Source organism: Chenopodium album, chromosome 2 (assembly GCF_948465745.1).
Source record: "Chenopodium album chromosome 2, dcCheAlbu1.1, whole genome shotgun sequence".
Lineage (NCBI taxonomy): Eukaryota > Viridiplantae > Streptophyta > Magnoliopsida > Caryophyllales > Amaranthaceae > Chenopodium > Chenopodium album.
In genome coordinates, this window is record NC_137835.1 from 83,071,292 (window position 1) to 83,098,533 (window position 27,242).

The following is a 27,242-nucleotide window of genomic DNA, read 5'->3' on the forward strand; positions in this document are numbered from 1 at the left end:
GATTTGAGAACCATACTTATATTAGCAAATTGCAAAATTATTAGGAGCCTTTTTTCCATCAATTCGTACGTCAAAATACCTACAAACCTAGGTTTACATTACTTTCCTAATCTATCTTAAAACACCTTAATTATTATTGAAAAGCCATAAAAATGGTAGGACTTTGAAAAATGATGACCTTAAATCTATCGTGTAAAGGTAGGTTTGAAGCTAGCTACGCTTAAAATTGTTACCTATAATCTTTATTAATAAATACTCCGTATTTTTATAGAGTTACGATGCAACTTTTGCTTTCAAACGTAGGGTTTATTTCGCAGCAATTTTTTGTGGCATAGCAATATCCAACGTTGGCTGCCCATAATGGGTGACATGACTTGTGAATGTTGTATTGTTGTGCTCTAGATGTAGATTGATTTTATTTTGGGTTAACAATTGATCATTTTTGGGAAATCTATTTCTATGATGATTTTCATTCCTTGATCATGATTCTCCAATATAAGGCTCCATTCATGCGTGATTATATTTCGTAATAGACTGGTGCACCCAAGACAACGTGTCTCAAGATGTATTGGTGGATGCATTACTTGCACTGTTTTTTATGTATCTTTTTGTATATATAATGGTGTACGTATTAGTATGCTACTCATAAATCACAATAAATTGTGAAAAAGTTCTTCATTGACCGAAGAATGTTGAGTAACAGAATCAATCATGTTTAGAGTGAAAGAGGACGTATGAATGATAAACTGTAAGCAAAAGTAATGTATACAACAATAAGATATATTTGAAGCAACTATACGAGTCAAGCTATGGTACGTAAATTGGTAATGAATATCCATCTACTAATTAATGATACCATACATCCATTTGTAATTATTATCTTATCCTAAATGTTTACTTTCAAAGTGAAATATGTACTAAGATGATTAGTTTTTCAAATCATATCAACTTACACATGTACTAATTTAAGATTTTTGTGGTGATATATAGGTGTTAGACATGTTTATCAACCTCTTTCCTCCTTCCCAAAAACACTTCTCTTCCTATTATAAGTAGCCAAAAGAGGTCATGAAAAAGAATTGAATCTTATATAACTAGAAATAGTATCTAAAATGGAATAAAAAGATGAGACAATCTAACTTGTTACCTCGCACAAACCGAAGTCTCTTTGATTTTATCCAATTACCTTATCTTCTTTATTATTTTATGGAGTCTTTTTCAATAATTTTCCTTTGCCACATCACTTTCAACTTTCACATTAACATCAATTAAAAAAAACAAAGTGTCATAATAAGTTTCATTTGTCTTTATTTCCACTTGGAAATCAATTCTTTTTGGCCCCACTTCACATGCCTTCTTTCTATTAAACTTTGAGTGTTTAATTGACCCCTCCTATTTATCTTAATTATATGATAATATATTCTTTAATCAACATATTTATATATTTAAATGAATTTGATTAAAAGGTGAAATTAAGTCTTAATGATTTTCATGGTGTTTGCCATTAATTTATAGAAATAAATAAATAATTTTTTAGGTGCTCTTTATAGGGCAACCAGCCAACCATTATAGTAGGAGCAATTGTAGAATATTAATTGGTTTGACCAAAAGATCCTTACTTGGACATAATCCGATACTCTTCGTGCACCATAGTCCACAAATGTAAATTTATGACATAAAAAGTTGAAAATTGTCTCATAAGATATTGTTAAGTCAGGTTATAATAAGCACTATAAATGGTTGAGATAAATTTCTTCAAAGGATTAGATAATTAATTAAAAAAATTTATGAATCAAAATTTCTTATTCAATTAGGTGTTTAATGCTGATCAAGTATTAAATAAATATGAGTGGTCATAAATCATAATAATTATAATAGTAATTATAATAGTAATGTTTCATGTTAATATAGGACCCCATTAGGACCATCACATCATCACAAAATTCACTGTAATAATAACTAGGGCTTCCTTTTAACCACAATGTACATCTAAATGGTTATGATCTTTAATTTGCTTTCTTAATTATAGCTTGATGAATTTCTTTTCATTATTATTATCTTGGTGGTTATGATCTTGCTTTCCTCTATTCTAGTACGTCTTTTTTTTTGGGAGGGGGGCCGGTTTGGCAAAGAGCCATAAATTTTTGTCAATAAGTTAAATATATAAAGAGTAAAATGTTTTTAACGTGAACAATTATATAAATAAGCTTGATTAGGACTCATTTTGCTATGCAATTACACGAACATAAAGAATGAACTACGACCATTGTGAACCGTAAACATTGTAGTGCTTGACTCATTAATGTTTATAAACGGCATTGTCACGTTTAAATATTGATCAATTGTTTCTGGTCAAGTGGTCAAACAATCTAGTACAAGAATTTGTTAAAAAGGAATATACGTGTAAGAGAGATTTACCACTAGTAGTTACTTAATCAAATAACCTTGGATCAACAATATTAAAAATTGGTGGGTCCAATGTGTTCATTATGGATCATATTCCATTAAGATTGTATAAAATCGAGATAAAAGAAATGTGTTTGGGTAAGAGTAATAGCACTTTTGACCCAAAAAGATAAGAGTACTCTATTAATATTATAATTAGGAATCCAATAATTAGAAGCCAACGCAGTAATTAACTTAATGTTAGCATTGATTATGATTATGCAAAGAGCTTATAAAATTTGTTGAAATTGATGGGTGTCAGTCAGGTAGCATGTAAGTGACGTACACTGTAGTGAAAACACCATATTAATTATTTATATTTATGATATCACCCCTTTTAGTACATTTTTATACATAGTGGGTGTAATTTTTTTTTTTTAAAGTAAAGAAAATGACTTTACTGAATACAATTTTGTAGCTTTGATTTCTTGAAAGTGAGGAGAAAGATAAGAGAATTCCCATCTCGGAAAAATTTCCTTAGCCCGTATAAAATTTAATCTCATAAACTAGTTTGTGAGATGACAGATCTTTACCACTAGACTAAGACTAGCTCAGCGTATTCGAGAATCGACTCAAAGAAGTGAGCGTAGGGTAGTTTATAAATAGGAAAAAAGGGGGAGAGAGAGAGAGGGTGAACATTAATTGATTTGAAAAGGGAACCACTTTGATAGATTTGTCCTTGTCTTTTAGGCCCAACCAACTACACTATTGTCTTTAACTTATGAATTATTGAAACATAGCCGAGCTAGTGGGCATTGGTATCTAATAATCCATCAATTCTTAGGAATCGTTAGGGTAGGTTTTTGGCTCCATAGGCATTAACTTATCAACCAAAATATCAGGATTTAGTTTTTCATGATTTCAAACTCGATGTTGAGTCAGCGAGAGCAATGATATAAAACGAGATTCAATCTCAGATTTTAAATACAAGTAGCACTTTTAATACTTTAATTGACCAAGTAAATTGACATTTACAAGGAAAAAAAAGAGTAAAATATAACTCGAAATAATTTCCTGTGTTTTATTTATTGCCCTCTTCTATCTAGCTGAAAGCCCATCCTCGGACCTAGTATAACTCTGTACATTGCTATGCAATTGCTAACTTAATCCAAAAATATGATATGTATATATATACACAAAGTATTAAAGATTAAGGTTATGCACGTCTAAAGCCATGATTAGTTGGAAGTAATGAGTAATGAATTCAAGTGGTTAGTAGTCCATACGAAGAATTTCGAATGAAGCCTCTGCAGTAGCAGGACCGAATCGCCCATACAATCATAAGTCATCCTTCGACATTGAGATAGAAACTTAATGTAAGTATACAATGTAGCTGGATAAGAAAATGAATAAGAGATATCTAATAAATTACAAAATTCTTTTTCGCAAGGAAAGTAAGTGATACAACAAATGGGATGGGCAACAAACACATTCTACCTTAGTATTACATGCGAGTAGCCTGACTAGCTTCAAGCTCTGAACCATGTGTAAATAACTTCAATAAAAATAAATGAAGAGCTAGCTAATTATCTTTTATATCATTGTTTAAATTTCTTATCATTTCTAGTCTTCTTTCTGAAATCGCGTTTGTCATCAGAATACTGCTTTTTTCTTAATAAACTGCTCATTGCAGCATTTAGGGCATCAGCAGCAGCAGAGAAAACAGTACTTTCTACAGACACACTTCCTTGCAACTTCTCTAGCAATTGATCTCCTCCAGGTACCTCTGCATCTTCCAAAACTCTAGGCTCAAGATCTGAATCATTAGACTTTTTCTTAAAACACGACACAGCTCTGATGCGTGCAAAGGATGAATCTTTTGAACCAGGTAAATTAGAGGCACCAGTAACCATCCATAACAAGTTTCCTGACAATGTCGTCCCAAGTCTTGTTGGGATGAATGTTTCTCCGGGTACTGGTACCACCTGCAGATAGTGTAGGTTAATCCCTCTGAAACTTCTTTTGCTAATAAATCTTTACAATATTGTCACAAGGTGGACAAAATGCCGGCAATAGAACTAGTCCAGCATCAGCAAGTGTTCTTGAGGCATAGATGCAAAGACTCAGCTCAATTAAAGATTAGAGGACAAAAATTGGATGCAAAGGTGCTTACACATTTGATCTTGAGATTCCTGGCAATAAAGTACTCAGACTACTACATGACTAGCTAGAGGGACCAGTGATCATCTAATGGGGTAAGGCGGGTCAAGGGTTGGACAACAGGGACAGCCCAATAGTTTACAACCGTTTTCCTGTTCCAAGAAATTTAATATCTCACGAAATTTAATATGAACCTACCTTGAGCGTGGAAAGCCTTTTGGCTGAGAGTTCACAGCTCAATAATAATATCCCTTGCAAGCTGAAATACAAAAGAAGAAATCATATGAGAAAATGTGGGACTAAGACTAGAATTTAATTATATATCTAAAGAACAAGCCTAATATCAGAACATCGACAAGAGCAAATCAAAAGACAAAAGAGTTTCAAGAGCTTGCCTCTGAATTGCGACTGCAACTAATGACCCATCAGCAGTGGCATATAGATCAGTAACAGCCGGATGGCTTTTCTCTGATAAATTTGCCTTCATTAACCAGAGCAACATGCGTGAGGCTTTGACAATAAATACAGAGAATATCTAAAAAGCAAAATAATTTGTACGAGGCGATATGCATTATCCACCTAATTAGCTTTAGATTGAGATCGTTAATAATAGCTATAGTTCTTCAAAAGGACCAAAAATAAACTGTAAAAATTCCACACAACTCAAATTTATTACAATTAGACTCAAATTAACAAAAAATCACTTTTTTAGCAAAAGTAGTTGCACAAGAGGCAAGTAAATTCCAAGCCTTTGGCTGAACAGTCTTTCTCAATCCTTGTAGCAGGCCAAAATGTCTGCAGTAATTTAATTTTCGTCACATATAACCCTAAACAACCAAGAAAAACTAATGGCTCGAAATGGAACTGTTGAACCTCAACAACTTAATGTGCGGCATATCTAGACTCTAGTTAGCTCAACACTAACCTGCCTACTTGATACTTCAAAGTTGACAAATTTCTACTCAATTGACGTAATCAGCTTATTGATTTAACATAGGTAGACAGGTCCAGTTTTCTTTTAGTTCATACAATGATAATTCAAGAGTAGGAGTTGAACGGAAATGCAGGCTAAAATTTTATTCCTTGTGCATAATGACATACCTCTCTTCCAACATCACTTGTGCAAAGAAGTGACCCAGATGTAACATCCCACATGCACACCTGAAAGAGAAATCAGAATCCAATAAAAACTGGCCCTCTTCCACAGAAGCAAAAAAAAAAAAAAAAAAGATCTCACTCACAGTTGAATCACCACTTCCTGACACGAGAAAGCCCTGTGGGAAATCTGAGTTGTGCACAAAAGTGAGGCATGACACAAACCTGTTAAAAGAATAACAAAAAAGAACTTATTGAACGCTGTATAATACTGGTAATCAGGCTGCATAGAAGTCCAAACTTCAAATGTGCAACATACCATCGTGGCCTAACTCAACTAATTAATGACTAAGAAAGACAGGAGCACAATTTGCTCAAAATGCTATGTGGAAATACTTATTATCTGTTGCATAAGTTTGTTTGAGGGAATGGAGAAAATTAGAAATCCAAGTGAAGTATGTGATTCTAACAATCTGATTCAACTTCAAATAGTGAAAGAAAAAGCTATCAAGAATTCATGAATTTGGATAAGTCAGATTGATTAGATATTATAAGCAAATTTCAAGCAGAAATGTAGAATTTGTGAAAACCTTTTCACCTTCTTAGAAATGATTGTACATTCAAATTAAGTATCAAGGCATACATCTAGGACGAAAGGCATAATCTTATCATTATCCACTCCGATAAAAAAATAAGCAAGAATGAGGATAGAAAGATAGACTCACTCTGAATGACCAAGACAGAAGCTCTGAATCTCATGGACTCCTTTCAAGGGATTTTTGGGGAACACACTAACCTGTGACAAGAAATTTATTCAATAAAGCAAGTTCAAGAGATTATGGCCTGAATACTCATTCAGAGAAAAGGACAAAAGGTTACACGAATTTTGAAGTCACGGTCAGCACTGACTATGAAACGTCCATCAGGCGAGAATTCCTGCAAGGAACAACAAGACCTTCAAGATATGACCATGCATATATAAGAGGTAAAGTGGTGGGCATTGGACGCTACTGATTTACATACCAGACTAGTAATGATGCTACAGTAGTGGCCAAAAATTGCCACAGCCTTCTTTTCGGGGATGAGCTGATTTTCAGCAAGCCCTACAAGATCTACAATCCAAACAACTCCGAATTTGTCTGCAAAACAGACATATTGCTCATCTTTGCTAATAGCAACTGCGCTTACTCTTTTCTCCGAATTTCTGTTCCATAAACAATCTAGAATACATCATAAGGTGAAAAAAGAAAGTCTAAGAAAATGCAATCACTGCAACAACAGACTAAGACATTAATTTTAAACAAGATACATGCTATCCAGAAAACAGGTTTGCCAACTAGCTTCAAGTTTGGTAATCACAGAATAGGCATCCTAATTAAGATTGGTAGGGTATAACTGTGAAAGGCTCAAGACCTCAATAACATAAAATACAAATAACCACAGTATGTTCCTGGCGTTTGACAATACAAGCAAACTCATTATATAGTAAAAATATTTCCACAACCAAGACCCTCCACAAATCAGGAAAACTTACACAGTACAAAGGCATTGCCAGGATTCCGCGCTCCATATCTTAACAAGCTTGTCATCACCGGCAGATACCAAAAGCTTCCCCGAGTCACTAAAACGTACAGCTCTAATAGAATCTCTATGTAGCATCTCCTTGGATTCATCTGCCAAAGAGATTGCACAATTTTTGCTGCAAATGTAATAAAAACTCAGGTTCAAAGAGATTGCACAAATAACCACCAAGTTCAACTTTATATTGCATATAACACAATCATTCACTAAAACCACTTGATCACTAAAAATTCATCATCCCAAAGAACAAGAAAAATCATAATAGCACACCATTTTCAATTTTCAAGTCAATTAAACTTCCTCACATCAAAAGCATACATTTCATGAGAAACCCCATCAACCCAATTTCAGAAATTGAGTTCCCAATCTAATAAAACCAAAATTTCAGAACTTTTTTCAAACCAAATCAACATAAAGCAATGACATTAATAACAGTAATTACCCATCATAATAAAGTAATTATTGAAGGAAAATTGGCTTACACAAGATTGAAAATTCGGAGCTCCGAACCAACAGTTACTGCAATGGATTGATCGAAGGGGTGAAGAGCAATAAGAGCAGGAGCAACCTCAGTTTGCAAGTAAGAATCTTTTTCCTCCAATTGGGTATCTTCGGTTTCCTTCTCCTCCATCTGGGTTTCGTTTGTTTCAGTCTTGAATTCCTCCTTCACCTGAGCTTCCTCCATTGCTGATATTACTCCAATTTCCCCAAATTTGATTCCTTAGTTTTTAGGGTTTTGCAGGGTTTAGCAAATTATTCAGAATAACAGGACAGGAGTCAAAGTCGGTCGTGTGTTTGTGAGTTGTGACTGTGTTGCAGTGTTGGGCTTCTTTTTTAGTCAGATTCATCTTCTGTTAACCACTTGGGCTGACGGCCAGTCACACAGAAAAAATATATTATCGAGAATTTATGATAAAATACGTATAAATTGGCGTACTTAATGTTAATTTATTTTTAATATTTTCATTTTTAATGACATTATACACCACCCTTACGGCTATGTTTATCATTTTCTTTGGTTTTTTTTTTTTCATGAATGATTTATTTATTTTAATATACCTCCGCAATACAAAGTTTTTTCACCTAAATTATTGATCACCGCCAATAATAGAAAATAAAAGACGTCGTAAAAACAAACACACAAATAAAAAACTAACTTAGAAAGTAATGATCAATCTTCATTCCAACATATTCAGCACCCAAAGGGGTTAAACAAATTGTAATTGTTAAATTGCTCTAAGAATTGGCCAAATCTTAAAGAAACTTTACAAGTTTACATTCCACATTGATCTGTTGCCTGTATAAACTTCAAGCATTTCATGATCAGGCGATAAGAAACCAGTTACAGCATAAGTCAAAGGGAATAGACATTAGAGAATAACAAATGTTCCCCTGCGCTCATGGTGCCATACTTCAAAACAGGGGCACCATTCTTACAACAGAGCACAACATCCTTGAAAAGATCTTTAGATTCTCAATTGTGTACATCCAAGAATGGTTCCACGGCACCTGGACATAGGAGCAACTCGGCGCCAATTTGGTCTTTCACTCCCTACAGTCAGAACATCAACATCAGAGGTCGGCTTGATATCTCGGTTGCATCGATCAGGACCGATCACACCTCCAACTACATATATGTCTCCATCTAATCCAATCATTGCAGACCCAATTCTCTTTCTTACCTCCGATGCCGAAACGATGACCTTTCTTTTATCGCTTTCCTGCTTACAAATAAGGCCATGGCTCATGACGTAAAGAACTCCATTAACTACAGCCATTGGACCCTGAAGCCAACCATAGTCTTCCACCATCCAGCCGTCGGAAGGCCTCTCAAGGACCTGAACCATTGACAGCCCCTTGTGCACAACATGCATTTTGCCCCCTATGACCATTCCGGAGCATGCTGAGTTATGAGTGTAAGGAAGATCCGGAATCGAAACCCATGTATCCTTTTCAGGATCATAAACTTCAGCCTGAGCAATTGATTTTCGGCAGATAGTGAAACCGCCAGCAACAATGATCTTTCCATCCAAGACACAGCACGCAAACATTGCACGAGGCACCAGCATGGGAGCACACTGGGCCCACCTCCTCATGACAGGATCATAAGACCATACTTCATTGGTTGCGAAGCTCCCATCCTGATCACCAGTTGATGGGTCAACAGCTTCACTCCCACCACCAAGCACAAATAGCTTCCCACCAGTGGAGACAGCCCCAAAGTGAGCAAGATGCATAATTTTTGATGGGAAAACAGGGAGTGTGATCCAAATGTCGTGGAGGGGATCATAAAGCTGCCATAGATTATCGGGATCAAAAGCACATACACACAGAAACTCCTCTGTTGAACCTACCTCTTCCCTGGCCTTATAAAGCTCACGGCTGCGAAGAGCATCTCTCCAAGTACGACTTACAAGTTCTAACTTGGGGTGAAGGTTAAAAGGAACATGAGCAAGGCACCTAAGGGCAACAGCATCAGGGAGACCTTCAATCAGCACAGACATGATAAAATAGAATCACATCCGATACATGTGAAGACAATTGATGTTGGTTGAAACCCTGAGTAGACCTTTGGTACAACCTGAAATAAGAGTTATTGTACGCACACATCATTTAGGCTGGTCAGAATAATTTAGAGCACATATTAAGAGAAAGGTACAGAAATTATTCTGAATCTCATATATTCAATCAAGGGGAAAATAGCAATAATTTAGCAACAATATTCACGTAAAACCACCATTTTATTATCAACCAGTAAATCAGCATATCATTTCATGATCATCACAAATCACACTACTAATGGGAAATGCAACAGTTGGTTATAAGACATATACCACTAGAAAGGAACACTAATAAACATTAAACAAACAAACCTCTACAAGACGACTACAGCAATAACTAACAACTAAAAGTGGGAAGGATTTACTGTATAGGTTACATGGATTTCATCAAGACTAACGAGTTTTATTATATATGTGAACAATCACACGAGATAAACAAGGAATGTTGAAGGTAAAGTCACATGGGTTATTCCAATCTCCACTGGTCCAAAGGCTTTAAATTCTAAGAAAAGAAAGAAATAGCATGTGAAAATATGCAAAGCATACAAGTTTTCCGCAATCAGAGGGAAGATCAATAAACACATGTCATCTGTTGATAAGTAGGTAAAAACAAAAAAAAAAAAAACAAAAAAAAAGAAAAAAAAAAAAAAAAAAAGAAGAAGAAGATTTTGTTGGAGAGGCTCTGCTGTGTAATCAAGGGTTGAAGGGTATGGTAGCTCATTCCACATTCTTTATGCCCAAACAACATCGAGCCCCCATTTTGATAGAATCCATCAACTACCATGCTTTTTACCAAAGCTCCACTTACCCCCACTTCTGGTCCAATGTTACTAATTAGTTACACTAATCCTCCCATGCACCGCATATTATAAAACAAAAGGTGTAAATTTTGGCCTAAGTTAAGAAGTTAGATAGCAAATTACATATCGTATTGAATCCAATACTCGCACATTAAGTAACTCTGTTCCGGCGGGAAGAGCAATAAACAAATGTCAACTGTTCATCCAACGCTACCAAAACACTGTTAAAATCCAAAACCCATCACCCTCATGCTGTATTACCTATCTCCTCACGGACCTACTTGACTGCAAAGACAATCTAATGCATTATGAACCTGCAGATCTAGTAGAAATCAGCTTCAGAAGCTCATTGCATGTGTCAGTATAAAAAAGGAGAAGAGGAACCGGTAACAATACCACTACAGCACTACCCTAATCAGTTATCGACCATTACTAACATGGAACACATAACCACCGCTGATGACTTAAGACTTAAGCGTCCAACATCTTGGTGCTGCCTCCAATCCCAATATGCCTAGAGAATAATAAATTTATCTTCTTACAATCAAGCCAAAACACCCTAAATCCAAAGATAAATCGACTCAATTTCAGCTTTCAGGCCATCCACGCATTCAACAACATTTTAGGATTGGGACAAACCTACCACAGGTCACATCACAAGAACATGGACAACGATGGAAAGACTATCAAGAGATCCCAATTAAAGATGGCTTGAGAGATACACTATAAGGCGGGGTTGGGGGTCGTTGGTCGTGAAAATGTGGAATAGGAAAAGATGTTAAGTGGGTTAGACATTAGGAGTTTGCGTTAGAATTAAACCCAATGTGGTTAGTGAGGATCGAATGGTCCGAGCACTTTTCATATGCCTTATAAGATTATAAATCATCAAGCCCTTCCCTGAGCCAGAGCAGGAGTGGCGGCCACCGCCCTGGGGCAGGGAGAAAAGGTCCAATTTCATAGTTCCCTTCTAACATTAAAGGATTCTGCAACACATTAGCAAAATAGCAACCAATTTGATTCAATTATGAAATTAGGCTCCAAAAATCACACAACTTTAGGTAGAAAAGGTCCAATTTCATAGTTACATCCTAACATTAAAGGCAAATCTGATAAACAATTCAAATTAGGCTCGACAAAATCACATAATTTAAGATAGAAAAGCTCCAATTTCATAGTTCCATTCAAACATTACAGGCAAATTTGATTCAATCATCAAATTAGGCTCGAAAAAACACATAATTTTCAATCTCTAGCAACAAAATCGCTCGTTATGATCTTTTATAACCTTAGTAATTATAATCAATAGTTCAATAATCGACTTTGAATGAACCCTAAATTGATTATAATGACAACAGGATTAACGATAAACCCTAGATTGTGAAATTGATAATCGATAATTACAAAATGAAACAACATCTTACCTCGAAAGGTGCTTCAATGGAGGATAGAAATTTGAGAAATCGCCTAAATTGAGAACGTAAAGTGCGCTTCAATGGAAAACTGAGAGAAATAGAGAGCGGGAGGAGGACAGATCTACGTTCATCCGTTTATGAGATTAAGCCGTATAAATTTTATACTCCGTATCTTTTCGATTCTAAATACTAGTAATTGCAATACTTCTCTTATTAATCGGGTTTTGATAGGAATATAGATGTGTATATTCGATATAGTTCATTTATTTACCACGCGTCCACGCATGATGCATATACACAAAATAATAACTTAAGCGAAATGTACAAAATAGTTACTCCCTCTGTCCCCCTTATTTAAAACCACATGATCACTATATGTGAGAGTTTTATTAGTCATATGACACACACAAAAAAAAAAATAATAATAATAAAAAAAAAATAACAGAAGAAGTACTATTTATAAGTCATTTTTTGTCCATTGTTTTTTTGGTGTTTAGATAGCCACAAGGGTGGGGTGAGAATCGATCCCAGGATCTCCTGAACCGGGAAAGAAGCTCTAATCACTTGAGCTATCCCTCACTCTCATTTTTTGCCCATTGTTGAATGTTGGTGAGCTTTAAATATTCATTGTTGAATTTTGATTGATGGGTGATTGGGTGCCCAAGAGAGTTGGGTTTGGTTAATTTTTTGTCAAAGCCCTTCTCACAAGGAATCAATTATAGGATGCTTGGAATATGCATTTAAGGTTGGAATGTTACCCTTTGTTTGGAATTTGACAATTGGTGTCAATCTAGTCTTCATGAACATGCAACCTCGATTTCTATAAAGGAATGCAAGTTAGGAATATTGAGGATAGGCTCAAGGATCGCTCTTTATGTAGTGTGCACAACAAAATTAAAAATCCATCAACCCGTTTGAGTGGTTTGAACGTTTTGTTTGTAAAAGTGACTCGTCCAAAAACATAGTAATGAAATTTTTTACGTTTATTCGCTTGATACTTTAGCACAACCAAAATGATCTTTTAGCTTATTAGACTGAACAAGAACCAAATTAGCGATTAATAACTAGGGTAAATTGCCAAATGAAGCTAAGTTTTCTAGCTAAATATATCACTTTTTCAATAATTAGCAGTATATTACTATATTAGTAACAAAAAAGACTACCACCAAGTGCATTATCTATATCACCTTGATAAAAAAAGGTCATTGAGTTAGTTGTTGTTCTAAGGACTACTATTTCAATTAGCGATTAACAAAAGTAAATTGCCAATTGAAATTTTGATGTAGCGGTTAATAGTTAAACAAATTAGCACTTTAAATAGTAATGGAAATGCTCATTTCCATTTGGCTATCAATTTTTCCTTGGACAAAAGTGTTAACCTAACATTTTATCCTCGACAAAACCGTCTAATAGTTAGCAATTTATTTCAAATAAAAGCTATTAATTCAAGTAGCAACCTTACCTCGAACCAATACAAGAGAAATTTAATATTCACAACTATTGACGTGGACGATAAATCTTTAATTATGTTTAAAAAAAAGGCACAATCATGGAAATTTGACAGTTTCTATAAGTATTATTTACGAAAAAACCGTTCTTATGTGCCTTTATTTTTATCTTTAAAAGAGTAATAATGTCATGATCCTTTTGCCTTAAAGTAACCATCAATGTCATATTGGATGGTGTATTTAAAAATCATATTGATGTACCTTTGCTTAATTTATTTACTTCCTCCGCTATTTTATTATTGCACCATAAGGGTTTGACACAAATTTTTTGGTAGTGGAAAAAAGGATGAGATAGAAAGATAGAAATACCAAGTTGCCCATGTGATTGTATGCACAAAATAAAATTAAGGGTATATTAGGTATTTATAGTGTGAACACATAAATTTCTTTTCTAAAATGGATATGGTGCAATAAATGTGAAACTTCTTTAAAAGGTAAGTGGTGCAATATTAAAAAAACGGAGGAAGTATTATAATGGATAGTACAATATTATTTTACAAAATTATTAGCTTAATTCAACCTAGTCATTCAATAATCTCATGCCAACAATATTATTGTATTTTAAGACCTTGCTTCAAAAACAAACTTTGATTTTGGAGTTTGATTCTCATATGTTTCAAATTTAACTTATCCTCTTTTTAATTAAATCCCAATAAAACTTGACTAGTCAAACAAATTACTTAGAAATTACTCAACCTTGTAATATCGACAATGATTTCCAAAATTCTTTATGGTTTATGTCCCTTTGTTGAGAAGCTTCTATTGGAAGATCATATTTGTAAGGCTTTGAATAGAGAAGTTAAAAAAAACAAATAATGTCAAATCATAACAACACCACCTCTTTTATTGCAATATAATGATGGAAATAATAATCTCTTAATAAAAAAGTATACACCTCAAATCATAATAATCATAATAATAATAATAATACAAAGAAAATTACTCAATTCCAAAAAATAAAAAAAGATGTACTCGTATTACAAAATGGGTGTGGTGGTAGTACAACCGTACAACAAATTAAAAATGGCACATGAAAACAAGAAGAGTGAATAAGACGGTCCAAAACAAGACCAAATAATTTGAACGTATCTAAAAGGCTAAAGCGTGTGAAATGACGACGTATAACACCGCAAATAAAGCAGGAATAGTCGGTAACTTTGACATTGTTGCGTCTGAAGAATCACCATCTGTTGGTGATGTTTTAGATCCACTTCCTGCAATTTCACATACGTATAACTTATTAATATTTGTGCGAATGAAATATTTGCACTCGTGTTAATGCATAGGATAATTTCAATTTGTTTAAAATGACAATGTGATGAATGTTATTTTAGTTCCCCTTAATGGCTTAATATAGTCATGGATGTACGCGAATTTTTAAGGAAAAGTTAGTAAATTCTTATTAAAGTTTGAAAAGAATGTCTAAAATTTAGGACTGGCAATCCCTGACCCGAACCCGACCCAAATTTACTGGGAGAAACCTAAACCCAACCCGACCCGAACAATCCAAATTCAACCCGGATTTCATATTTCGTAATAATATTAAGTTTTACACTATTTTTGATAGTTTCTAAGCATAAGCCAAAACCGACCCAAACTCGACCTGCTTACCTGAATTGCCACCCCTACTTAAATTGCTTAAATAAGTATTCAATAAGTGATTGTTAAAGTTAGGTGCAAACCTGGACTTCCCAATGGAGATCCTGCTGGAGAATCGGCTGTAAAAATACCACACAAGAAGTATTAGAATTTGATAAACTGAAATTAAGGACATACTATTTTCGTTTTTTTCCAATTAACATGTTTGGACTTTTTTAAACTACTTATACACTCTACTTAAACTAATTTTTATGATTTACAAATAAAAATAAAAATAAAAACATATTATTATAATTTTGTTAAAATGTTTAACTGTGTATCTTACGTATAAACTTAAATTTTTTACTTTGTTAGAGATATCGGAAAATATATGTGTGATATATTTTTCGTATATATCATTTAAGAGAATAATATATTATTATTTTGAGAATATATCATTATATTTTCTGATATCTCTAACATACTTTTTTGAAAGTTAATTATATTGTTAATAAACAATTACTTCATGATAAATTATACGTAGTATAATACGAGTAGAATTTAAAAATTAAATAGGTGAAAACATAAAAAAGAAAAAAAATAAAATAAAAAATCATATGGTAAACTTACCTTTATTACAACGGCTAAGAGGAGGAGTCTGAACATTACAAGCATTAGGAAGAGTCAAAGCTTGAGTTTGGTTAATGTTCAAACCAGCAGCCAAACCCGAGGCTCCACCGTTAAGAACCTCGCACAAGCATTCTGGTGAGGACTTAACAACACTACCTAGCTGGCTGCAGCAGCTTGATGAGGGCGTCGACGAGTTCCCGGTTATGTAGTTTAAGCAAGGTGACAACGTCACCAACACATTTGTGCAAGCACCACTTAGCCCTGACGAGCTAGGTTGAGCCATTGACATAGCCCACATTGAGCTAATTGCTAGTACTAGAACCATCATATATTTTGGTGACACCATAATTAATTTTACCTTAGAGAATTTGATAGTAGATGTATAATTATTGTATATAATATGATCGTATAATGTATAGTGTAAATGAAATTATGTTATGTGGGTATTTAAAGAGGAAGCTTAGAAGGAAAGGAACAAGTAAAGTGGTTTGTAATAGGTGAACAACTTTTTTCCTACTATGCCGAATTAAATTGAAGATGCTTTTTTTAAAGGTTTGAATTTTATTATTTTTATGTTGTTTTTCGTTGCTTTTGTTTGATTATTCAAAATTAAGCTTCAATTACGTGTCTTTCTTGTTTGTCTCTAGAATATAAGATGACTTAGATCGAATGATGCCTTAAGAGCTACGACCAAAGCAACTGATTATAAGTATTCCGAGTGAGTTTCTTCCATCTTTCCATGCAATTTAATATCAAGTACTATAATAAGTTAATAACACATCTTTTTCCAAAATGATGTTACTGTATGCAAGGTGATTTGGAATAAAAGAGATGTACAAGTATTATTTATGTGGTGGTTGAATTGGATATAATTAAATATTGTGTGGTTAAAGTAAGATAGAGTTTATAAAAATTGGTAGGAGTAAAAGAAGCCTAAGAAGTGAATAAATTAAGAAAGTTAAAAAGTGTAAATATAATAGCATAAAGCAAAGCACTAAGGGCCTTGTTCACATTTACTTAATTTCAGTTCAGTTCAGCTCTAATCAGTTCAGATCCTAATTTTCCTCTCTCATAAAATATTCATTTCAGTTCAGCTCCAATCAGTTCAGTTCAGCTCCAATCAGTTCAGTTCAGTTCAGTTCAGCTCAGCTCAGCTCAGCTCAGTAAATGTAAATAGGCCCTAAGAATTCTGAAATATAGGAGTAATAATAATAAATAATAATAATAAAAAAAAAAACAAAAACAAGGCATTAAGAAAATTGAAATTATTACCAAAATGTAAAGTGCTATTCCCTCTACTTCGTAATAATCGACAATTTGACTTTTACACTATTTATATACTTACTTTGACAATACTTTTTATTAATGTATAAATAAATATGTTCTCATGTAAAATGTTTTTGGATTAATAATCTTTATGTACATTTTTATCACCCTTTTATACTTCTTAATACTATGTATTTATAAATATTAATGGTCAAAATTGTAAATTAACATGTGTATTAATCAAAGTGTTGCGATTATTATGAAACATATGGAGTAATAGAAAATTCCAGTTACGTTACGTATATTCCTAAAATTCTACGTACTTGAATTTTTCGTTAGGAGTGTCTCATAAGTCATAATATACTTTTCTATATTGATTTTGATAAAAATTCTATGGGGTTGACTACTGTCATATAGTCATATATTCCTTAAAAAATTCGTGCTAGTTACATTTTTAGTTTAATATGAAACCATATATCATAATTTATAAGTAAAATGGGGCTGCTGGTAAACTCATCAAATGGAGTTCGATTTTATACGACCATACCAAACATATGTACATCTCTGGAGAGTCAACAAAACTAACGTGAGGTTATAGACTTCCCTTTTAATTTAAACCTATTCAAAATTGAACAGGTGAAAATTATGACGAGTACATAAGAAGCTAAATTGAAGAAAAAGAGTTGTAGATTTCTTGAATGTCATTTGATATATTTTATAGCGAGTACTATAATATTTTTTAATCATCTTATATTAGAAATAACTGACAAGAATTTGATATCCAAAAAAATTCTACGTGTATAACAAGACTCCAAATATTATGACTTATGAAACACTGTAACGAAAAAATATGTGTGCTAAATGGGCCACCTCTCCATCAATTTTGACCTCTGGGTTGTTTTCAAAACTTTATTGTACATGTTACATTTCTTAGTGGATAATGGCTTAGGGCTAATTGGCCACTTCCCCAACGTGTAGTTGTAAGAGGGTTAACAATTTGGAATGTAAGAAAATCCATGGAAAGTCCGAAATATGTTGAATTCATATGGCTTTTTATAAATAAAAGTGATCAGAGCAATACACGAAACAAGCTTATCTAAATTGAAAATTTTCAATATTATAAGCACGTTTTTAACTTTAAATTGCAATATTAGCATAAACACTTGAAGTGATGAAGAGAAGAAAGAGGGTAATATGAAATGGGAATTCGATCATGCTTCCATTAGATGTGTTCTTAGAATCCGATTTTGGTCCTGTTCCTGCATAATATAAATTCACCAATTAATAGCTAGTGATTTTTTTTTTTTTTTTATTATTTATAACGTTCGGGATTGAAATATGTCAAAATGCACATATTCTTTGTTAAGGTAAGAGTTTTAAGTTAATTAGTATGAACTCGTTTTTCCAAAGACTTTGGCGGAGCATGATTTGCGATAATAAATTTGTCTATTTTTTTAGAAGAAAAAAAAGTTAGAAGAAAAGATCTCTAACCAGTGTTTGGCCCTAACGGTTTTTAGGAAAGGGCAAGGGATTGATCTCACCTTCAAATAACTACAGCAGGCTACAATAGAGACCTTGTGATCTCAAGGTTATAAGGTAAATTCCTAACCAACTACGCTAAGCTATAAACCAATTGCTCTAATATACGTACGTACCAGCTGAAGGAATGGTAGGAAGTTTAGGCAATGTTGTATTGTTAGGATTGACCGAACTCTTTGGTGTGGAAGCATTAGAAGGCAAATCAGACAGGTTGAGTCCTGCAGGAAGTTTATTGCATTCGCTAACAGGCTGAGTTTTGACGCGACAGATTATTCAGCCCTGGTGTCATTTATGGGTACTCCAATTTCAGCGCCATTGCCTTTGAGGCCAACACAAAGACACCAAGGTTGTGATTCAACAATAGCATGTAGTTGTAAGCAGCACGAGGAGGTCGGGGTGGAAGAGCCTCCCGTGATGAATTCAAGACACGGCGATAAGCTTACTAGTGCATCTTTGCACGCTAGTGCTAAATCATCATCACCCAGGGCTACACCCGACAACATGGTCATGACTAGCATCAGCGCGACTAGTGAGGCCATTTTTATCTTGTACGTGTTACAATAACAAAAACAGAACATCTAAGCACCTTTGTTGCTTATATTTTTTCCCCTTGAAAATGTTCAGGAAAGTAATGAGGATGAGTTTTATAGGGAAGTGGTTAACATAAAAAAAAAAAAAAAAAAAAAAAAAAAAAAAAAAAAAAAAAAAAAAAAAAAAAGGTCAAAACTAATGTCTAATTTAGGCATGTAAGTGAATTAACTAGGTTCAAGTTTAGTTAATATGCCAGGTCTAGTTTGTCTAGTGTTTAATCATAAATTGCTAATTTTCCTTTCATTTGGGGTACTAAAATTGGTCATCAAAGCTGTATATCCTATAATTCATATTGTTGATGAAAAATTCTAAAGTAAAGTTCTGTAACCAACTTGAATCCAACTACTTTCTTATCAGTTAATCAAGTAATAGTCTGCTATATGTTTAGCACAAGTGCCTTCTATAATCCATTTCTCATAAGTTTCATGTACATTACAGTACATCCTTAAAATTGTTCCTTTGGCAAGAACCTCATGTTACCGATCAACATTGAGATTGTTTGTCCGTGAATAATCAGCCACATTTCTATTCTAATATAGAAGTTTATTAACTAGGCAACCACAATCATTACGGTGTTGTATTTTGACTAAATTGAACTTTTTGTAATTTGCTATAGGACACTTTTTTCTTAGTTACGATGAAAAGGTTGAAAGAGACATCTTAAAATTAATCTGAAAAGTGTGGTACAACTTTATTAATTCAATCAAGCAAACAATATTACACAAACTGCTCAACAAATTCAATGACAGGGCCAACAGGGGAGCCAATATGGTCCCAAAATTCACTCTACAACCATGACAAACTAATTAATATAGTACAATCACATACATAAATTTCGCTAAAGGATGCTACAAAATGGCTCAAAAAATTGCCAAAGCTGAAGTACAGGACACAACTGAGAGTATAAAAGACAGCAGATAAAGGGAAGATGTAATGGTGCTTCCATTTGATTCATCAGTTGATGGTACTGTCTTGGATCCTGATCCTGCAGTAATAAAAAAGCTTGCATCAGATTCTTGTTTTTTCGGGTTTTGTGTAAAACATATTTAGAAGTCATGTATGTACCTGAGGGAAAATCAGCTGATGGGCCTTCAGGTTCTGCATCTGGTTTTCCCGCTGCTGGAGAACCTGCTGGAGCTGCACCTGAAGCTGAAGGTCCTCCTGTTCCTGTTTAAAAAAACAGCGCGATTTTTATTATATAAGTGATTATATTGTGTACAACTCCGAAATGTAGGGAAATTTAGTTATATACAGTATTATGAAGAAGTAATTAGTCATAATTAAATGGACAAAAAGCTTACCACCACATTGACTAACAGGTGGAGTTTGTACATTGCAAGCATTGGGTAGACCGAGAGCTCGGGTTTGGTTGATTGCAACACCTAAAGAGGAAGCTGCCCCACTGCTGAGAGCCGAGCAAAGGCACTGAGGCTGTGATTGAACGACGTTTGAAAGAGCCGAGCAGCATGAAGATGCAGGGGAAGAGGAGTTGCCGGTTATGAAGTTAAGGCAAGAGGACATGCTAAGTAACACACTTGTGCAACTGCTGCCGCCTGATTGAGCTTTTACTCCATTCCATGTTAAGGCCATTACTAAAACTAGGAGCACTAAACATACTTTAGATCCTCTTGAAGCCATTTTCCAAGAAAAAACCAAAAGAAAGTAAGAAAAAAAAGAAGTGATTAAAGGAGGAAAATTGAGAAATAATTAGTTGAATTTAGATGAGGATGATTATTTTTAGAAAGAGAGGGAAGATTTTATAGGATTATAGTTGGAAGTGGACAACAAAATGCAGTTAAGTTTGGGTGGCCAAACCAATATTTTGTTCATATGGTTAGTTGAGCTATATTGTTTATTTTATATCACTTGCATGATTTAGCATATTATTTACATTTTCTAATTAACTTAGTCCTGTCTGATTTTCTTTTATTCAATTCCTACCTATCATGTATTCTAGTATGAAATTATTTGGTATGACGAAGTAGATTTAACAAAGGGCATACGTATCTTAAGAAACTAGTTCATGTCATACCAAGTTCCTCGATAGTCTAATTTCACAATAATAAGAAACAAATTTAATTTGAGAGTTCTTTTCTCAACTCCTTCCGTCTGAAATTAGTTGTCACATTAAAAAGTCAAAATAACTCATAAACCATAACCAATATGACGTTCTTTTATCACCTATCGATCATTTCTGCAAGTAGATGTCCAATCAGTAGAAGCAATTGCTATCTATGCTCAAGGGATAACATTTCAACCAAGCCACAGTAAAATAACATTGAAATATGCTATAATAACATTGAAATATGCTATAATAACCGTGCAAAATAACATTTTTTTTACATAAAAATAACAATCTTTAAATTATAATCTTCACCTAACATTCCAAACACAACCAAATCATTTGTTTATAAAATTTGGACAAACAAGTATATAAATAAAAATCATTAGAACCTTCCACTCATATCCTTCCACATAAGTCAGAGGCAGTTGGTCTCACTACAGAAATACTCTGCTTTTACTCATAACAACACTCAAAATACACTTCCACTCTATAAATCACTCATTTTTTTTGTTAGTTCTTCACCACAAAAATTCAGCAAAACAAAAAACACTTAGAGAAAAGTACTAAAATCAAGTAAATGGATAGTTTAAATTTTACTTCATCAAAAGTAGCATTATCCATCTTAACTTATATTTTAGTAGTAAGTTCAGTGAATGGGCAGGTGACTACACCATGCACAGCCTCAATGATAGCCACCTTCACCCCATGCATGAACTACCTGACCGGCAGCACGGCCAATGGCTCATCCCCATCGTCGAACTGCTGTGGTGCCTTGAGATCAGTGATGAGCAGTAGCGTCGACTGTGCTTGCCTCATGGTCACTGCTAGTATTCCTCTGCCTCAACTAGTGAACAGAACTCTTGCACTTGGACTCCCTAGGGTTTGTAACAGTGGTGGTGTTCCTATTAAGTGTGAAGGTATGTAACTGGCCTCATTTCATGACCATAATTTCATAAGATTATATTTAGTTTTGATTTTAAAATTGTTAAATATGTAATTGGGTTGGTGTTTTATGTCATCTTGCAGCATCTGGTAGTCCTCTCCCTGCTCCAGGTACAATTACTATGATCATTTTTCTTACCTACACTATGTCCGAAACTATAATAGTCACGTTAATAGTGTAATATAAATGATTTAAAAGTTGAAATCCGGATGGACATAATACTACTGAAATTCAGCTTTGAGTTTTCATGAATATTGGAATGACCTGAATTATACATGCACTTATTTATTTTACATGATTTTTTAATCAAATGTTTTTACATGTAATTTAATTAACAGGTCCTTTGCAGTTTGGAGCACCTCCCCCAGCAGGAGCCTCACCTAGCCCGGCATTCAGTCCCCAAGGTACGTTAATTATAAATCTGATTGACAAAACTTATCCGACTCATACTCGAAAATATTCAAATTGAATGACTAGAAAATTAACGTCTGATGTGTGCACCTGGGTGCACCATGCGCCCGGTTAAACAAAAAAAAAAAAGGCCGAAATAACATACATGTAGTTGACAATGAACATGTTTTTATTTGGCAAAGAACATTACCCGAATCAAAATCAAATGTGGGTGAACTAACTAATTTCCCATAATAAGTTTAGACTAATTGGACTATTTACTCCAAAGCATAACGACCTATATCATAGTATATAATACATCCAACTTGTTGCACGTATAAAAAAACAGAGGAAGTAGCAATAATACAATACAACTAACTTAATTCTGTGTCTTTGAAAACATGAATCTAGCATCCAAAGCAACAGCCTTTACACCAGCACCCGAACCAACGGGCACAGAAGTATCACAGGTGGGGGCGCCGTCAACGGTGGATGTCAAGGCACCATCCTCACTGGAAGTTGAGGCACCATCAAGGACTCCTAGAATTCGACCAGTGTTGACCCCATCAACCTCAAGTGCATCAATGATCCTCTCATCACCTACTACTATTTGGGCATTTCTAATGGGATTCATGCTATTCACATTGTAACGTAACATGTTTGTACGTATATATCAAGTTAAAGATGGCGGTCGAGTGCTCCCATGATCCATAGACCCTTGTATGTTGTATTAGATTCAAAACTGTAATAATTGAATTTGCTTAAAAGCTACTAGTACAATTACTACTACAATCCTCCTATTTTGACATGTCTCGATTCCACTTAAGCTACAATTGATATGCATAGTATATTTTTGCCTTTTTGGTCACCCGTGAGTTCATGAACGGTAAAAGGGGCAAATAAGAGACACGGGTTACGTTACTCCTCATATATTCATATTACCAAATTGATAGATTTAAAGAATGTAATTATATGTTGGGATTATATGTGCTCAAACTCTCATCTAACGCAAGCTTGAGTAAAAATGTGAACAAGTACAAAGTTAGTTGACTCCTCGACTCAAGATATTAATAATTGTCTAGCTTGAATAGCTCATGTGTTGTCTTATCTCATTAGCACCCTTAATTAGCTTAATTAGTTTGATCACCACACACAACTTGAATAGCTAAGTCCTTTTTACATGATTGTAATCCTTAGCTATTTTATCTACATTTTGTACAATTGGAACCCTAAAAATAAGGATAATACGCCTAGCAAATTTGAGTTGCCATGAAGAAAGATAGATTATAGGAAGTTAATAATTAACAAAAATTTGAGGCTTAAAACATATAAAAACTCCTAGCTTTTAGCCAATCTAATAGCACTAAATAAAAAGTTTACCATAAATTGCCCACATTTTAAGGCTTTTAATTTGTCCAAAAATAAGCACTCCACCATATATATAACCTAGGCTCTTCTCATGCAACAAATTAAATCTATCACACACGTACTGTTTAATTCAAAAACAAAAGATAATTCATACATCAACTAAAAAATGGCCGGTAACAAGTTTGTTGCAATGTTTATGATGTGCATGATTGTGGCCGCGGCCATGAACTTGGTGGTAGAGGCCGGTGACCCTAATGGTGCCGGTACAGAGGTGTACAAGAAATGTTTCGCTGACTGCCAAAACTCTTGCCAGGGAGGTGAAACCCATTGTGAGATGAGTTGTGATGAAAAATGTGATGAAGAGGAAACCAGGGGTATGTTTATCAATTGGGATATTAATCATAACATACCCTATAATTCTTTGATTAGCTTTATCTTATTATATATATTATGGTTGTTAAATGGTGGCAAAATTATTTTTTTAAGGTGTTAAATTATTAAAAAAATATATATATTTAAGAAAATAAAAATCAAAACCAGGTTTTTAAAGGTGGTAAAAAAAAAAAAAAAAAAAAAAAAAAAAACCTGTTACCTTTTCAAGTTGACATAAAATAGATTGATTATGGTTCAATTTTACTTTAACATTAGAATATGAAGGGTATTTTGGTTCGATATAAGTTGTTAAAGTTCTTTATATTGGCTTACGAGGCACAAAATATAGTAGCACGCATAAATAAGGGTTTGATTATATTATAGGTCTTGAGTACCACCCTTTAATTAATTACTTTATGGAGGACTTTACAATGTTGCTAAACTAATTTGTGGTTTTTTTTTTTGTTTTTTTTTTTGTTTCTTGTTATTACAGCCAAAGTAAATGGAATGGGGAAGAAATTGAAGTAAAACTAAATACGAAGCGATGGTTTTATACGAAGACGAAAGATGATCTAAATTACTGAGGAAAAGATGCACGTCTTCGTTTAGAAACAATCACGATTTGTTGCATTATTATGTTTAATGTGCCAAAAGAAATTTAAAAAAAAAAATAAAAAAAGAATGAATAATAAAAATGTACTTTAAGTTTTAGCTTATCAATCTTTAAATCGTGGATAATAGTTGTTTTTATTATCCATTAGGAAACTGTTTTATTTTGAGAATTTTTATATACACTATTTTTGGTGTTCGATCGAGATTAAACTTTATTTTCTTAACTTTGTTTGTATTAATCTTCCTTTTAAATTTGGATTCTAAAAATTATACTACATAAATTCAATATTTCTGGCTGTTTGTTTGGATTAACAAATGAAAAGTAAATAATAAGTTGATCATACAATCAATGTTATTACATTAGATGATTAGACTTAATTTTGTACTTTGTATATATAGGAGTATATTTTTTTTGTCTCTATTACGGAATAGTATAAACGGAGTACAATACTTAGTAGTACTACATACATATGATATGAGACTTAATATAACAAAAAGATCCTTAATTATGAATTAATTTTAACGATTTAAACTTTGTTGTTTTGTTCTATTCAATTCATTGACCTTGAATTAATTTGAGTTGATCAAAATATGAATGATAATGATCTTGCTATTTATTGTCAACCTTGAGCTTTGTCTTTATCTTAATAATATATTACCCTCCGATCCAATCCCATAATTAATCAAAAATAGAATAAGTAGCCTTGATTTCTTAGGTTATCTTCCTCGATCAGTTTCGACGAATTATCATCGTACATCTGTCGTGACCAGAAATATTTGACAATTATTATTACTACATATCAAATACTTACTAAAATAATTTGTAGATATGGACAAAAATTCATATAAGATTAACGTATATGGTTTGCATTGGGATTTGTCTAAATAGTAATAGTCATATTTCTTCCTCAAGAAATGGCGAACTCTATGCCTTGTTCAATGTCCATCTTCCTGACTGAATCCTTGTAACCTAATCAATGCCTACTAAATTATTAAGACTATATTTTAAAAAATTATTCCTAGCTATGTTGCATTATTTGCCAAAGTAATTTTTAATACTTTGTATAATACAAAGTATATACTTTCAACATTTCTTCATCGTTGTAAGTTTGTAACATGTAGGGATTGCACAATGTTTTATTTCGTACTTCGTATAATTTATGTGATGATTAAAGATTTTACAGAAAGAGAAAAAAAAAATAATAATAACGAACTCATGTGATAGGCTGACGATGGAGAGAAGTAATGTATTTATGTGCAAATATGAATACGGTTCAATAATTAAAAACATAAATACGTAGATTACAAGAAAATATTGTTTTATTCAAAGAATGAAAGGAGGAAAAATTCTATGCCTTGTTTAGCTGTCTATCCTTTGCCTTCTTGACTGCTTGTTATCGACTCAACATCTATTACTCCGTAATTAATTAATCTATCTATTATACTCATATGATATAATGATAATACTATAATGTATTTTAAATTACATATGAAGTATTTAGTATGTCGCACTATTTGGTATAAATAGACGAGGTGCTAGTGCTAACCAAACCACAACTCAAAAAGATTTCTCTACATCTTCTAACATAGTCAAGAAATACTGAGAGAGCTAGAAAGAGTTTGATAGGCATGGCAAAGGGTACTTACATTTTAAGTATTCTCGTCGTCTTCTTCTTCTCCTTAGCCATTGTTGCTCGCTCTGTAAGACCCTGACTATACATCAAAATTTTGTATTCTCATCGTTAAAATTTCTTAATCTTTTGCATAGTTTTTTAGTGATTAATTCATACATGAAACTAGCTAATTAAGCTAGATGAACCTATATATTAATAAGTCTAGTCACACACTAGTTGATCCTCAAGTTTTAAGATGTTGTTTGCACTATATACTGCAACGTACGTAGCTGTATACACTATTACTACTACATGAGTTGATAACATTTTTTGTGCATATGCAGTCATGTACGTATAACGTGAAATTGAAAACCGGAAATGTCGAAAGAGCTGGAACTGATGCTAGGATTTTGCTTCGTCTGTATGCCAAGAATGGCGAATCAATAGATGCTCCAAGTTTGAGAAGGTATAGGGATGGACCAGATTCAAGGGACTACTTTGAGAAGGGTCAGTTGGACAAATTTAAAATCCCCGGAAAATGCCTCAAAATTTGCAAAATGGAATTGAGCCACAACAATGGTGGTAAACACGCTGGCTGGTACGTTGACTACTTGGAAGTCACCGTTGTTAATGACCAGACAGGGAAAAGCTCCACCGTAAAGAGGTTCAACATTAAAAGATGGCTTGCCAAAGATGCACCTCCTTATTACTCAACCTCAGTCACCAAGGGTAAATGCTAAATTGCTTATTTGAATGACTCCAAGGTTACATGT

General features: G+C 33.6%; 6 protein-coding genes, 1 long non-coding RNA gene and 1 pseudogene across 8 annotated transcripts; 3 read left to right on the forward strand and 5 right to left on the reverse strand.

Annotated features, from left to right (window-relative positions):
* Nucleotides 1–3,720: 3,720 nt before the first annotated feature.
* Nucleotides 3,721–8,067, reverse strand: LOC145590719 (uncharacterized). Its single transcript, XM_081647123.1, has 10 exons — nucleotides 7,704–8,067; nucleotides 7,175–7,339; nucleotides 6,664–6,844; nucleotides 6,520–6,576; nucleotides 6,366–6,436; nucleotides 5,787–5,865; nucleotides 5,647–5,706; nucleotides 4,941–5,026; nucleotides 4,744–4,804; nucleotides 3,721–4,370 (listed from the first exon to the last, which is right to left on the reverse strand). Exons 1-10 carry the CDS (start codon nucleotides 7,904–7,906, stop codon nucleotides 3,984–3,986), a joined length of 1,350 nt encoding a protein of 449 aa, XP_081503249.1. The 5' UTR covers nucleotides 7,907–8,067; the 3' UTR covers nucleotides 3,721–3,983.
* A 299-nt stretch (nucleotides 8,068–8,366) lies between these two features.
* LOC145590730 (F-box/kelch-repeat protein SKIP30 pseudogene) lies at nucleotides 8,367–12,187 on the reverse strand (annotated as a pseudogene). Its single transcript, XR_014102133.1, has 2 exons — nucleotides 12,004–12,187; nucleotides 8,367–9,802 (listed from the first exon to the last, which is right to left on the reverse strand). The product of XR_014102133.1 is annotated as an F-box/kelch-repeat protein SKIP30 pseudogene (transcript).
* A 2,128-nt stretch (nucleotides 12,188–14,315) lies between these two features.
* On the reverse strand, nucleotides 14,316–16,202 carry LOC145590735 (non-specific lipid transfer protein GPI-anchored 15-like). The gene is made up of 3 exons (XM_081647140.1): nucleotides 15,711–16,202; nucleotides 15,185–15,220; nucleotides 14,316–14,716 (listed from the first exon to the last, which is right to left on the reverse strand). The coding sequence occupies exons 1-3, from the start codon at nucleotides 16,054–16,056 to the stop codon at nucleotides 14,592–14,594; spliced, it is 507 nt and encodes a 168-aa protein (XP_081503266.1). The 5' UTR covers nucleotides 16,057–16,202; the 3' UTR covers nucleotides 14,316–14,591.
* A 1,911-nt stretch (nucleotides 16,203–18,113) lies between these two features.
* On the reverse strand, nucleotides 18,114–19,054 carry LOC145577859 (uncharacterized). Its single transcript, XM_081635291.1, has 3 exons — nucleotides 18,835–19,054; nucleotides 18,632–18,733; nucleotides 18,114–18,235 (listed from the first exon to the last, which is right to left on the reverse strand). The coding sequence occupies exons 1-3, from the start codon at nucleotides 19,052–19,054 to the stop codon at nucleotides 18,114–18,116; spliced, it is 444 nt and encodes a 147-aa protein (XP_081491417.1).
* Nucleotides 19,055–19,772: 718 nt separating this feature from the next.
* On the reverse strand, nucleotides 19,773–20,838 carry LOC145590745 (non-specific lipid transfer protein GPI-anchored 15-like). Its single transcript, XM_081647150.1, has 3 exons — nucleotides 20,408–20,838; nucleotides 20,172–20,273; nucleotides 19,773–20,091 (listed from the first exon to the last, which is right to left on the reverse strand). The coding sequence occupies exons 1-3, from the start codon at nucleotides 20,742–20,744 to the stop codon at nucleotides 19,967–19,969; spliced, it is 564 nt and encodes a 187-aa protein (XP_081503276.1). The 5' UTR covers nucleotides 20,745–20,838; the 3' UTR covers nucleotides 19,773–19,966.
* Nucleotides 20,839–21,677: 839 nt separating this feature from the next.
* Nucleotides 21,678–23,218, forward strand: LOC145590754 (non-specific lipid transfer protein GPI-anchored 16-like). Its single transcript, XM_081647158.1, has 4 exons — nucleotides 21,678–22,088; nucleotides 22,198–22,224; nucleotides 22,453–22,518; nucleotides 22,916–23,218. Exons 1-4 carry the CDS (start codon nucleotides 21,749–21,751, stop codon nucleotides 23,152–23,154), a joined length of 672 nt encoding a protein of 223 aa, XP_081503284.1. The 5' UTR covers nucleotides 21,678–21,748; the 3' UTR covers nucleotides 23,155–23,218.
* Nucleotides 23,219–23,880: 662 nt separating this feature from the next.
* On the forward strand, nucleotides 23,881–24,964 carry LOC145590763 (uncharacterized). Its single transcript, XR_014102154.1, has 2 exons — nucleotides 23,881–24,246; nucleotides 24,738–24,964. It is a non-coding gene; the product is annotated as an uncharacterized LOC145590763 (long non-coding RNA).
* A 1,521-nt stretch (nucleotides 24,965–26,485) lies between these two features.
* LOC145577866 (PLAT domain-containing protein 3-like) lies at nucleotides 26,486–27,209 on the forward strand. Its single transcript, XM_081635296.1, has 2 exons — nucleotides 26,486–26,557; nucleotides 26,814–27,209. Exons 1-2 carry the CDS (start codon nucleotides 26,486–26,488, stop codon nucleotides 27,207–27,209), a joined length of 468 nt encoding a protein of 155 aa, XP_081491422.1.
* The last annotated feature ends 33 nt before the right edge of the window (nucleotides 27,210–27,242 follow it).

What these genes read in the sequence shown, in the direction of transcription:
- LOC145577866 (XM_081635296.1), top strand. Translation starts at nt 26,486, where the DNA reads ATGGCAAAGGGTACTTACATTTTAAGTATTCTCGTCGTCTTCTTCTTC. An exon ending in TAGCCATTGTTGCTCGCTCT is followed by an intron (nt 26,558 to 26,813) that starts GTAAGACCCTGA and finishes GTGCATATGCAG; the next exon opens with TCATGTACGTATAACGTGAA.
- LOC145590754 (XM_081647158.1), top strand. Translation starts at nt 21,749, where the DNA reads ATGGATAGTTTAAATTTTACTTCATCAAAAGTAGCATTATCCATCTTA. An exon ending in TGTTCCTATTAAGTGTGAAG is followed by an intron (nt 22,089 to 22,197) that starts GTATGTAACTGG and finishes GTCATCTTGCAG; the next exon opens with CATCTGGTAGTCCTCTCCCT. An exon ending in TAGTCCTCTCCCTGCTCCAG is followed by an intron (nt 22,225 to 22,452) that starts GTACAATTACTA and finishes TTTAATTAACAG; the next exon opens with GTCCTTTGCAGTTTGGAGCA.
- LOC145590745 (XM_081647150.1), bottom strand. Translation starts at nt 20,744, where the DNA reads ATGGCTTCAAGAGGATCTAAAGTATGTTTAGTGCTCCTAGTTTTAGTA. An exon ending in ACCTGTTAGTCAATGTGGTG is followed by an intron (nt 20,274 to 20,407) that starts GTAAGCTTTTTG and finishes TTTTTTAAACAG; the next exon opens with GAACAGGAGGACCTTCAGCT. An exon ending in ATCAGCTGATTTTCCCTCAG is followed by an intron (nt 20,092 to 20,171) that starts GTACATACATGA and finishes TTATTACTGCAG; the next exon opens with GATCAGGATCCAAGACAGTA.
- LOC145577859 (XM_081635291.1), bottom strand. Translation starts at nt 19,054, where the DNA reads ATGGCCTCACTAGTCGCGCTGATGCTAGTCATGACCATGTTGTCGGGT. An exon ending in TCTTTGTGTTGGCCTCAAAG is followed by an intron (nt 18,734 to 18,834) that starts GCAATGGCGCTG and finishes AACTTCCTGCAG; the next exon opens with GACTCAACCTGTCTGATTTG. An exon ending in TCCTACCATTCCTTCAGCTG is followed by an intron (nt 18,236 to 18,631) that starts GTACGTACGTAT and finishes TATATTATGCAG; the next exon opens with GAACAGGACCAAAATCGGAT.
- LOC145590719 (XM_081647123.1), bottom strand. Translation starts at nt 7,906, where the DNA reads ATGGAGGAAGCTCAGGTGAAGGAGGAATTCAAGACTGAAACAAACGAA. An exon ending in GTAGCATCATTACTAGTCTG is followed by an intron (nt 6,577 to 6,663) that starts GTATGTAAATCA and finishes TGTTCCTTGCAG; the next exon opens with GAATTCTCGCCTGATGGACG. An exon ending in CAAGTGATGTTGGAAGAGAG is followed by an intron (nt 5,027 to 5,646) that starts GTATGTCATTAT and finishes TGGTTAATGAAG; the next exon opens with GCAAATTTATCAGAGAAAAG.
- LOC145590735 (XM_081647140.1), bottom strand. Translation starts at nt 16,056, where the DNA reads ATGGTGTCACCAAAATATATGATGGTTCTAGTACTAGCAATTAGCTCA. An exon ending in TCTTAGCCGTTGTAATAAAG is followed by an intron (nt 15,221 to 15,710) that starts GTAAGTTTACCA and finishes GTATTTTTACAG; the next exon opens with CCGATTCTCCAGCAGGATCT. An exon ending in ATCTCCATTGGGAAGTCCAG is followed by an intron (nt 14,717 to 15,184) that starts GTTTGCACCTAA and finishes GTGAAATTGCAG; the next exon opens with GAAGTGGATCTAAAACATCA.